General features: G+C 44.8%; 1 protein-coding gene across 1 annotated transcript in view; it reads left to right on the plus strand.

Moving 5' to 3' along the window:
* Nucleotides 1-12,107, plus strand: part of CLVS1 (clavesin 1) — a 91,871-nt gene extending 79,764 nt beyond the window's left edge. The window contains exon 5 of the mRNA XM_010213834.2: nt 11,756-12,107. Coding sequence (XP_010212136.1) covers nt 11,756-11,843 — 88 coding nt within the window. The 3' untranslated portion in view covers nt 11,844-12,107. The remainder of the gene's footprint in view (nt 1-11,755) is intronic.
* Nucleotides 12,108-12,740: the final 633 nt, after the last annotated feature.

The following is a 12,740-nucleotide window of genomic DNA, read 5'->3' on the forward strand; positions in this document are numbered from 1 at the left end:
GGCAGTCTACAGGAAAAGGAAATGGAGAGAGTAAGCACCCACCCACACTTTTCTCTACCATGGACTTAGGATGTGACCAAGGCAAGACCTTGACACATGAACTCTGAAGCACTTGGGAGCCAGGTCTATCAGGCACATGTGCACAATAAATGAAAAAAAAACAAGGGAGTGAACCTTGAATCCAAGATCAGTGGCACAGAGTGACTAATGTCTGTACTGCTCAGGGAGTGCCTCTGCTAAGGAGGCTTTGCACTACACAGCACCCGGATCTTTCTCTTCTTTCTCTCCTCTGAGCCTCTGTGGCTGTAAGACATAAGGCTATATATTTTATGCTGAACAACTGAGCGTTTTTGTGCATCTTACCACTTCCATGCATCTGCAGAAAGCTGGGAGTTCTGTCATAGCCCACCAGAGAATTGTTTTTTTAGCAAACACCAGAGGATCTATACTGCATTCCCTGTGGTGTGGGATAAAGGACCGGAGTATGTGTGAGGGGCGGCTCTGGAGGATGCCCAGCCAGCTGGGAAAGCATTAGAGCCAAACGCGGTGTAGTGCCATTTGTGCTGGTTTTGGGTGCAGACCCTGCATGAACGCCCATGAACCTGTGCCTAGGGCTCGCTGTGGGGAGAAGTGGCTGGAGGAGCTCACCCCAGGAGAGAGCAGGGAGCAAGGAAGCAGGGAGCAGCCTGGAGGACAGGGCATCTCGTGTCGGGGTGCGCTCCCTGGCCCTCACCTCTTTAGCAGTGTGGCATACAGTTACCTCTTCACACATGCAGTAAAGCACAGATCCGCAGCCAGAGTCACCCCCCATTTGGACATACCAAGGTACTGCTCAGAGACCTTTTGTTACATATGTATGCCCAGATGTGCTAACCACCATGGAGAAAGACGGTCTCTGCTGCCATAGCAGCTGGAAAGCCAGATCCTGGAACACAGACCTGGTCACCATCTCTGTTGTCCTCCAGGATGAAGCACTGGGCTGGCAGTTAGGTGGTCTGTGTCATTCCCTGTGCAGGTGGAACATTCAATCAGTTCAGTCTTAAACCCCTGGACGTTGAAGCTGGTTCATCTCCTTGAAATGCTGTGACTGGTGCAGCAAAGTTGTCCCTATGGGCATATCTTCATGACACAGTGCTGTGCTGCTAATGCAGAGCAATGAGCCAGCACAGCTAATTCAGCTGCAGAGCTGAATTAGCAAGAGATTTCAGCAGGGCTTATTAGCCTGGGCAGAGCGCCACACATCTTGGCTGCTGTGCGGAAGTTGCTGCCCTGCTGAGCAGAGCTTGCCTGCATCTGCCTGTACCACCTGTGGGAACATACCCGTCTTTCAAAATGTATTGCCCATGCATTTCATTTTCAAGTGTTTTCATTATTAAGAGAGTATCTTTTATCACAAAGACTTCACGTCTGTGCACCTTCAATGATTCTGCAAGTGAGGGATGGCAGAGATATTTTTATTTCTACCACCTGAGAAGCATGTGCCATAGAGGCGTGTTGCAAAGCACACTTGCAACACCCAATAGCGCAGTCTGATGGAGGGTGTGAAGGGGGAGACAGATGTGTCCCTCAGACTTCATCAATAAAAAAGAAAAACATGGGTGTGATTTTTTAAAAAAATGTTTTCTCTGCTTATTATGCTCTGTAAAAGGGGTGAACGATTGGAGATGAACAGCCCTGAGGTGCTGGAGAAATGGGAAGGGAATTACGGGGAAATGAGCAGATGGGAGGTGAGAGGTAGATGAATAGAGTCACACAATGCGATCTGATTGATTGGTTACAGTGCGTCACTTTGAGAGGCCCGAAGCCTCTTACACTTGGAAAGAAAATGCCACCCTCTTCTTTCCTCCACAAAACTGTCCAAATGAAGCACAGCACAAATGTGATATATCTGGGCTCCTGTGAGCTCCAGCACATCAGTATTGCTGTAGTGAAAAGAAGCATAAAATGAGGGATCAGAGAACTGCAAGTCAGCCTTTAAGGCAAGCATGTCAGGATGGACTGACAATTACTGTTAACTCAGTCCGGCCGTTTATTATTTTATTTTTTATAGGAAACAAAAGTGATACCCAACAGATGTCAATTCCTGTGAGCTGACTCACTTCAGCTCCAGTCTGACAGGAGCTTTCTGATACTGTGCAGCTAAAAGGCCTTCATTCTGTCTTTATTGTACGGTTGGTGACTGAGTTTTTGGTAGCTGCATTGTAATACCCACACATACACAGAGGTATCTGCTGCCCTAGATATTGATGTGCATACATAAAAATGCAGTGTGGCCGCTTGAAAAATATGGTTGACTTACTGGGAAAAAAAAAAAAAAAAAAAAAAAACAGCTGGGTTTTGTTCATTTTCCAGACTTCCAAAAATTCTTGAACAGTAACACTGAGGTTTTACTGAGGTTTTGATTGACACTTTAAGTGGAGCAAATTCACATGGTACCCACACTTCAGGAATGAGAGTGAGAATTCCTTTCTTTTTCCATATGGGTTTTGCTCTCCTAAGTAAGGTTAACTAGCCTGGGAAATTGGACTCTAGGTAAGTCACTGACTTAGCTGCTACCTAGTTAGCACCGTGGCCTGCAGTGTTCATGATATATTTTTACAGGAGCTAAGTCTCTTGTATGCATGCGGTTAAATACAAATATACGATCTGCCAGGGCAAGGACCTGCACAGTAACTTTATCTATGTGATAGAGACAAATGTTTACTTGTGTTAAAATTTAAATCAATCAGCTCCCCCACACACAAACATCTTCCAAAACTCCCCAAATCAGGCTGCTTTAGTTGATAAAGGGAGAAAGTCACAAAGTTTGGAATTCAGGTATATGCTTATAATTGCAAAGGCTCATGCAGAATATGTGCTACATTTTAGATGAGTAAGCAACATAAGTATGTGTAAGGCCATTGTGCCTGCATTATGTAGGAAATATTACCCTTTAAATTGGGGAACATGTTCCACTTGGCATTAGTAGTTAAATATTCATCAGAACAAGGAATAGAATATAGGTAACCCATGAACAATATAAGGGCCTTAAGTCACTGGATTCTATGCTTTAAATGTCTTTAAGTTTTGAGCTGCTTTTGTTGTAGTACTACTCAGAAGATATGTGTATAGTCAAACAGAAAAATCATACACCTGTTAAATTACTGGTTTTGCATCTCAGGATGGATATTGACCTCATTACATGCTATACTTAACACTTGCTGTATGACTGTACCTGTCATATTTTGATACACAGGCCTATTGGGGTACCCACTTCAAAAATGCCAGCAAAGTCTATTTGTAATTTTCACACCACCCAAGCCCTTTAAAAACAAACAAATAAACAAACAAAAACATGTCCAAATACCATCCGTGTGTTTCAAAGAGCAGCTCCCGATCTTTAATAATTTTCAAGCTTCTGTCTAAATCTAAAATATATTGTCCACTGGCCTGATAAATTAGACACAGACTGAAAGACCTTGTGCAAGGTCACAGGTGAGGTTTTGGCAAAGCAACCCCTGTTGTACTTTCCTTGATGTAGAATAGGATAATACAGCAATGAGAGAAGAAAAAAATATTAGTAAGAGCTTACTTAAATAGACTGCTCTTTAGCAAGCACAAATTAGTGTGATTCTCTGTCAGGAAGAATAAATACTTCTAAGGGCAATCTAAAGAAAAACAAACCAAAACAAAGAGATACATTAGAAAATGAAATTTAGTTTGTATTACACTGAAAAGGCATGATTTACCATACCAGCAGGGCAAAGGGCATCTGAAATTGTACTGTTATATGAGCAATCAGTGAACATTAAAGACTAACCCTAACTGAAATAGAGTCTCCAGGGTTGGAGAATGTATTCTCCTTTTGGAGAAAGCTGATTTGATCCCTGCAAACAAAACCAACAATCTTCGTAAGCTGCTCCTGTTTCTATGGAGCTTGAGGATGACTAAGAATCTGGTTTGATCAGGTGCCTGTAAGGACCCAGTGAAGTGTTCTGCTTCAGTTTTGCTTTCTTTCTTGGTTTAGCAACAATTTCAGTTCTGACTCTGATTCCTACTAGATGTATATAACATTAACAGGTATCAACATGATCTGAAATGCATCCAGTCAGGTTTACCAGCTCTTGATTTTGAAGCAATAGCCAGTTCCCACATCTCAGTGTGGAGGAGCACAAACAAGGATGGATGCAATGGGAGGCAGAACACATGATTAAGCCAACAGTTAATTGGGACATCCCAGTTTTGACCAATGTTTTCCAGAAACACTTTCAAAATTAGGTAGAGTGCTTTGCTGTGGGAGGTCAAGAGCAATTCAAGGTGTGTGCTCAGATAGTGTTTGAGTTTTCTTTCCATCTCTAGCCTTTCCCTAGAGTCCAGAGCAGGGATGAAGGTATGTGATCCAAAACTCTACGGAGTTGGGCTGCTAGTACAAAGCTGTGATTTACAGATCAGGCAGTGAATTGTGAATTGCAGTATGACAAAACACAGTGAAGCAAAATACTGCTTATAAGGCTAGAGGAATGTGTTTTTGGTACTTTGAAGTGAAACTAGCAGCATGATGGGGTTCCTCTGACCAAACTTAGACATCTGCAGGAGAGCTAATTTTCTCTTCTCCCTTAATAGTCAAAAGAGAGAAGGAGTTGTTTGTAGGATGTGACCCATCTAACTTCATGCGGGTGTTTAAAACAAGTCAAATGAATTGCACCCTAGGAATGTTTATTTTCCTCTGTGAGTTAAAAAGGGAACATATGGTGGCCATTGATGTCTGATAGTGAAATCAATTATAAGACAAGAGACTGGGGTCTCCTCAGATAGCTATCTGAGTGGGCTGATGCAGTTAGTGTTTCCTGTTCTGGTGATTAGTTCATCTCTGGCCTAGGTCACTTGAACATGCATTGAGTGTATTGAATTGGTTGCAGTCATCCTTCAGAAACAAAAGCGTGGGTTTCTGCTGCCTAAATACAGGCACCACATATTATTCTAGGCACTTGACCTCCATCTGCTACTCCTATGAAGTCTTATCAGCCACGGAAGGGTTTCTTGGATAGTCTAGGGTGTCTGAAATGGCAGAAGGTGTCTACATGTAACAAATGAATCTCATCTGCTCTAAAGACGGCAACCTTAGTTATAGGCAGACTGGACAGGTCACAGGCAGGATGAGCATGGGAAAAAAATACATTTCCTGGTGAGGAGAGAGAAAGAAAAGGGGAATGGTGCAAATCAGCTGGTACTTCTGTGATGGAGAGGAGTCTTGACTGGTCGCAGAACTCTGGAGGTTGTCAGGGACCACTCGGATCATCTGGTCCAGCCACACAGGGTCACTGAAAGCAGGATGCCCAAGAGCACGTCTTGAGGTGAGTTTTGAGTATCTACAAGGACAGCGACTCCGCAGCCTCTCTGGGTAACTGCCTTTACCACCTCTACAGCAAGCTTTTTTTTTTTTTTTTTTTTTTACTTATGTTTAAATGTAATTTCCTGTATTTCAATTTGTGCCTAATGCCTCTTGTGCTTTAACTGGATACTGCTGAGAAGAGTCTGACTCTGTTGTCTTTCCTCCCTCCCATCAGGTATTTATTCATGTTGAAGCTAAAAGTCAGGAAAAAAAAAGGGGGGGGGGTTTCTAGTGTCATGGACTTTTGCTTGCAATATGGTATTGAGAGAGCAGTATCCTCAGCATTTAGAGGCTTACACCCAGCTTGTCAAAAGTAAAAAGTTCTGTACTGCTCATTTACTATTATACATCTAAATAGCTTAAATTATGGTGCAAGAAACTGTTTTTTTAATGAAAAGAGGGTTGCAAATGTCATAGACCCAGCTGGGCAGAGTCACTTTGATACCCACACTTTGGTACCTGACCACAATATATTTTTCAACAAGACATTCAGGTGCAAGTAGATAACTTTAGAAGAATTTGGCAACCTATGTGGACAGACTCTACTTAAAAATTTGAAAACTGATTGCAAAGTCCTCTGAAAAAAATGCAGTTAAAACAGGTAGCAGTACTTGTACAGTAGGAAACTAGCCTTACATGTAGCTTTATTACTATAGTCAGGATACAAATCCCTAAATATTATGTGAACAAGAGCTTGCCTAGAGCACTTCTGCTTTTCTTGAGTTGATACACAAAACAAACAGGAAGCCAGTATATAGGATTCTTTATTTTTCCCATTTTTTTCCAAGGTTTTTTTCTTCTGTGAACTTTCACAGTCACACAATATAGCTACTAGTCAGTGAATAATGTTTTATACAAGGGTGGCCTACTGTGAATCACATCTTTCATTTATCATTAAGTAAACCATAGCTATAGAATATATATCTGTATATTCCAGGATGTCTCTGACCTTGAACTGTCACATATGACTGTGAACTACGTTAATATATATTGCCAATATTGCCAATTGCCAATATTGCATTAATATATATTGCATTTCAATCAATCAGTGTCGTGAATGTGGGGATCAGATGGGCTGCAATGCACTTACTGGATGCTGCAGATTTTTTGGCACTGTAGGAAGAGGAAGAAGTGTGGGACCAGCACACGGAGTTTGGAATTACACAGCTCCTAACCTGGCGAGCAGCTGAGTACCCGTTTCGGGGGAGCAATATCGTGCTCTTACAGACCCAAGGAAATTATTTCTGTAATGAGATAAGAGCAGAGCTAATCAGCCGCGATCACAAAAGGCACCATTTGGCAACTGTGAGATGTTTCCCATTTGACTTATAGAGAAGAAGTTCCTAGTGTACGTTGGCCAATACTGTGATGGTTCTGCAACTATTTATATTCCTTTTAGTATAGTGGGTCAGGAATTAAAAAAATAGGTAAAGTTGTTAATTGGGCCCTATTTAGTAATAAGTGAATATGACAATTCATAAAAGAAAACAAAATGTTATGATTTGAATTCATTCAGTACAATTTTCAAAACCATTATGATTAGCTTTTGCTACTATATGCTAGAAATATGCAAATTAGTATCCTGCATAATCTCTTAAATCAGCTACTTTTTATATTAAAATATATTCATAAACATTGTGCATGTCACATGGCTGTAAAAAACACACAGTGAAAAATTTAGGGCAAATGTGTTTTGTTTGGTGTAAAACCTTCCCATTAAGCATCCAGTTTTTCTGGATCTCCACTTGTTTGGAGATCTTTATTTACACACTTGTAATGAAAGTTTCAGGCATGAGAATAAGAAAAAAAAATCATAAAGGGTATTCATGGTAACATTATAGAGTCTTAACCAAATTCCGCAGCGCCAAAGTATGCCACTTCTTAATTATTCTTATCAAGAGGGATATGATATCGTCCATTGTGAGGTGCTCCATTGGGAGGTCACGAGAGGCCCATTGTGAGGTCGCCCATTGTGAGGACGTCCATTGTGAGGTCACGAGAGGCCCATTGTGAAGTCGTCCATTGTGAGGTCACGAGAGGCCCTTTGTGAGGTCACGAGGGGACCATTTTGAGGTTGTCCATTGTGAGGTCACGAGAGGCCCATTGTGAGGCCGTCGATTGTGAGGTCACGAGAGGCCACTTGTGAGGTCATGAGAGGCCCATTGTGAGGACGTCCATTGTGAGGTCACGAGAGGCCCTTTGTGAGGTTGTCCATTGTGAGGTGGTCCTTTGTGAGGTCACGAGAGGCTCATTGTGAGGTCACGAGAGAACCATTGTGAGGACGTCCATTGTGAGGTCATCCATTGTGAGGTCACGAGAGGACCATTGTGAGGTCGTCGATTGTGAGGTCATCCATTGTGAGGTCATCCATTGTGAGGTCACAAGAGGCACATTGTGAGGTCACGAGAGGACCATTAACGAGGTCGTCCATTGTGAGGTCACGAGAGGCCAATTGTGAGGTCATGAGAGGCCCATTGTGAGGTCGTCCATTGTGAGGGCGTCCATTGTGAGGTGGTCCATTGTGAGGTCACGAGAGGCCCATTGTGAGGTCGTCCATTGTGAGGTCACGAGAGGTCGTCCATTGTGAGGTCAACCATTGTGAGGTCACAGGTGGGCCATTACGAGGTCATCCATTGTGAGGTCACGAGAGGCCCATTGTGAGGTCGTCCATTGTGAGGTCGTCCATTGTGAGGTCACGAGAGGCCCATTGTGAGGTCACAAGTGGCCCATTGTGAGGTCACGGGAGGCCCATTGTGAGGTCGTCCATTGTGAGGTCGTCCATTCTTTGGTCGTCCATCGTGAGGTGCTCCATTGTGATGTCATGAGAGGCCCATTGTGAGGTCGTCCATTGTGAGGTCATCCATTTTGAGGTCACGGGAGGACCATTAATGAGGTCGTCCATTATGAGGTCACGAGAGGACCATTGTGAGGTCGTCCATTGTGAGGTCGTCGATTGTGAGGTCATCCATTGTGAGGTCACAAAAGGCCCATTGTGGTGTTGTCCATTGTGAGGTCACGAGAGGTCGTCCATTGTGAGGTCATCCATTTTGAAGTCACGGGAGGACCATTACGAGGTTGTCCATTGTGAGGTCACGAGAGGCCCATTGTGAGGTCGTCCATTGTGAGGTCGTCGATTCTGAGGTCGTCCATTGTGAGGTGCTCCATTGTGAGGTCACAAGAGGCCCATTGTGAGGTCGTCCATTGTGAGGTCATCCATTTTGAGGTCACGGGAGGACCATTGTTAAGTCACGAGTGGCCCATTGTGAGGTCACGAGAGGCCCATTGTGAGGTCATGCATTGTGAGGTCGTCGATTCTGAGGTCGTCCATTGTGAGGTGGTCCATTGTGAGGTCACGAGAGGCCCATTGTGAGGTCGTCCATTGTGAGGTCACGAGAGGTCGTCCATTGTGAGGTCATCCATTTTGAAGTCACGGGAGGACCATTACGAGGTTGTCCATTGTGAGGTCACGAGAGGACCATTGTGAGGTCGTCGATTCTGAGGTTGGCCATTGTGAGGTCGGCCATTGTGAGGTGGTCCATTGTGAGGTCACGAGAGGCCCATTGTGAGGTCGTCCAATGTGAGGTGGTCCTATGTGATGTCACGAGAGGCCCATTGTGAGGTCGTGCATTGTGAGGTCATGGGAGGCCCATTGTGAGGTCACGAGTGCCCCATTGTGAGGTCACGAGAGGCCCATTGTGAGGTCGTGCATTGTGAGGTCATGGGAGGCCCATTGTGAGGTCACGAGTGGCCCATTGTGTGGTCATCCATTGTGAGGTCGTCAATTCTGAGGTCGTCCATTGTGAGGTGCTCCATTGTGAGGTCACGAGAGTCCCATTGTGAGGTCGTCCATTGTGAGGTCACGAGAGAGGCATTGTGAGGTCGTCCATTGTGAGGTCACGGGAGGACCATTAACAAGGTCGTCCATTGTGAGGTCACAAAAGGCCCATTGTGAGGTCACGGGAGGACCATTACGAGGTCGTCCATTGTGAGGTCATGGGAGGACCATTAACGAGGTCGTCCATTGTGAGGTCACGAGAGGCCCATTTTGAGGTTGCCCATTGTGAGGTCACGAGAGGCCCATTGTGAGGCCATCAATTGTGAGGTCACGAGAGGCCCATTTTGAGGTCATCCATTGTGAGGTCACGGGAGGCCCATTGCAAGTTCACGAGAGGCCCTTTGTGAGGTTGTCCATTGTGAGGTGGTCCTTTGTGAGGTTACAAGAGGTCCATTGTGAGGTCACGAGAGGCCCATTGTGAGGTCACGAGGGGCCCATTGTGAGCTCGTCGATTGTGAGGTCATCCATTGTGGGGTCACAAGAGGCCCATTGTGGTGTTGTCCATTGTGAGGTCACGGGAGGCCCATTGTGAGGTCAGCCATTGTGAGGTCACAAGAGGCCCATTGTGAGGTCACAAGAGGACCATTTTGAGGTCGTCCATTGTGAGATCATGAGAGGCCCATTGTGAGGTCACGAGAGGCTCATTGTGAGGTGGTCCACTATGAGGTGGTCCTTTGTGAGGGCACGAGACGGCCATTGTGATCTAACGAGAGGCCCATTGTGAGGTCGTCCATTGTGAGGTCACGAGAGGCCCATTGTGAGGCCGTCTATTTTGAGCCATTGTGAGTGTGTGTGTCGTCCATTGCCCTTGTGGCTAAGAAGGCCAATGGGATCCTGGGGTGCATTAAGAAGAGCATCTCCAGCAGGTCAAGTGATGTGATCCTACCCCTCTACTCAGCCCTGGTGAGGCCACATCTGGAGTATTGTGTCCAGTTCTGGGCTCCACAGCAGAAGAGAGATGTGGATCTGCTGGAGAGAGTCCAGCGCAGGGCTACAAGGATGATCAGGGGCCTGGAACATCTGCCCTGTGAGGAGAGGCTGAGGGAGCTGGGACTGTTCGGCCTGGAGAAGAGAAGGCTGAGAGGGGATCTAAGCAGTGTCTGTAAGTACCTCAAGGGAGGCAGTGAGGAGGATGGTGCTGGCCTCTTTTCACTGGTGGCCACCGACAGCACTAGAGGTAATGGCCACAAACTGAAGCACCAAAAGTTCCACAAGAACTTAAGGAGAAATTTTTTTAACAGTGAGGGTGACAGAGCACTGGAACAGGCTGCCCAGAGAGGTTGTGGAGTCTCCTTCTCTGGAGATCTTCCAAACCCGCTTGGATGCAGTCCTGTGCCACGTGCTCTAGGTGACCCTGCGTGTGCAGGGGGGTTGGACTAGATGACTTCTAGAGGTCCCTTCCGACCTTAAGCATTTTGTGATTCTATGATATCTAATCTCACAAAATAGCTAAGGCTTATACAGAGGTTACCATAATGAAGAATCAAGAACCACACACACACATAGGTAAAAGATTTACCCTAATTCTAAAATCTATCTATGAGAAAATTTCTTCTCTAAAACTGTACTGTGCAATACGTAAATGCCTGGGATGGCTATTCTACTGCTAGTGTTTTTTGTTTTAAAGTTCCTCTTTTAAAGGTGCCTCATTCACAAACAGCAATTTTACATTGGTGCTCCTTGTACACTCTGAACAGAGAGACAATTCGTATCCCAAGAGGCTAAAAAAGAGGATAATGAATCTCTGTAACAATGCATCAATTCTTGCTCCTACAGCTAGCTGAGCAGACACTGGAGTCCACCTCTCAAAATGAATCTGTCTTGAATTTTCCCAATAGTTTAAACTCCTTCAGCTTTGTTACTGCAAGAAAGCCTGACACTCCTCTTTCTCTAGCATTTATTCATTTGCTCTGCTGCTTTTGTCCATTAGCAGTAAAGGACAAACTGTTTATCCCTTTGAAGACAGAAATGAATTGAAACGGGCTAGCCCCAAACAAGGTTCAGGTTCTGCTTCAGGGGCGCAGCCACAGAGATGAGTGGCCGGGTTGGGCATACTCCAGCGCCCTAGTTCTCTTATTAATTCTGGCTTCTTCGCCATCTTAGGTCACTCATGCAAGTTCTGCCCCATAGACCCTTACATCAGTAAAGTGTAATTTATTTATTTGCAAATCTCAAGGTTTGCTGAAAGCATGAGCTGAGCCTCGCTCCTAAAATACTTGTGGAAACAACACTGCTTATGCCACTAACCCATTAAGCAGTTGCACAAGCATTTTTTTTTTTCTCAAGGAAGGCACTAAACAATGATAGATCTCATGGTCTCCCCAGATCAGGCCTTTTAAGTTGTTGAGTACACTTCGTTTTAAGGGTAGCTAAGCAGCAAACATTTTGGAGCAATCTGAAATATAAATAAATAAAATGCAATATCTAAACATTTATTTTAAATGTGGCCATAGGCAAGAGCAAAGATCTTAAAATAAGGCCAAGGGATCCCAAGGAGGTTGCTCTTTCTGTGGCAGTCTGGGTGAGCAGCTGCATGTTCTTGCTTTCAGGTCTCAGTCCGTGGTGGAAGCCGGCACGCTGAAACACGAGGACCCGGGTGAGAACGAGAACACCCAGCCGCTCTTGGCCCTGGATTGAGCTCCCAAGCCCTGAGCACCCACAGCTACATTGACAGACTTCCACGGTACCAGAAACTCACAGAGCACGCGACACACTTTGCACACACACACACGCACACGCTCATCTTGCTTGGAAACTCGTCCTCCTTCGTTTTTCTAGACCGAGTAACACCTGCCATCAGCCATCTGTCCACGCGGCCAAAGCTGAACAAAAACGGAGACATTTCGATCGACGCTGGATGCAAAGCAGGAGTCTATCCATAAGCAAAGAACTTGTTTCTTCTTTTTTTCTGATTTATGGCATTGCAATATTGGAAATGATGGGAATAAATTTTTTGTTTAAAGAACCCAGGGTGTCAGTAGAGGTTTTCCTGAGACCTCCAGCAGGGATGATCAGTTTTACAGAAGCTGTGGTTAAATGCATTTTAAAGAAAAGCATCTCAAATTTAAACTGTGCTCTGGAATCAACAGTTTAATGTAACACAGAGAGCAGAAATAACAGCATCTCCAGTGTGCTTTAGTCTTATGGAAAGATTTGGGCTTCCTTTTTAATAACAACGACAAAAATGCCAACATAAGGGCATTGAACACAGCACACTGATTGCATCATACACTCTGCTTATAGGGGTCACTTCCCTCAGGACCCAGCAAAAATTATTCTTGACTTTTGAAGCCCTTATAAAACTGTCAGCTAAATGTAATGAGCTGTGTCGGCAGCAGACACACACAATTTGAAATGCAATTATTTAATTGTAACGATGTGTTTTTCCACAGGCTACTCCGTAGCTACTCCATAGCTTGTTAGTGAGACGCGTGTGTGCGCGTGTGTCTGGGTGTTCGTGCGCGCGTGTGAAGGGGGGTTGTAGGGAGACTCATTGGACACACTCATCGGTGATTAATGGTTCAATCCAGATTG

This window comes from Tinamus guttatus, unplaced genomic scaffold (assembly GCF_059628265.1).
Source record: "Tinamus guttatus ecotype Peru unplaced genomic scaffold, ASM5962826v1 Tinamus_guttatus_pri_ptg000056l, whole genome shotgun sequence".
Lineage (NCBI taxonomy): Eukaryota > Metazoa > Chordata > Aves > Tinamiformes > Tinamidae > Tinamus > Tinamus guttatus.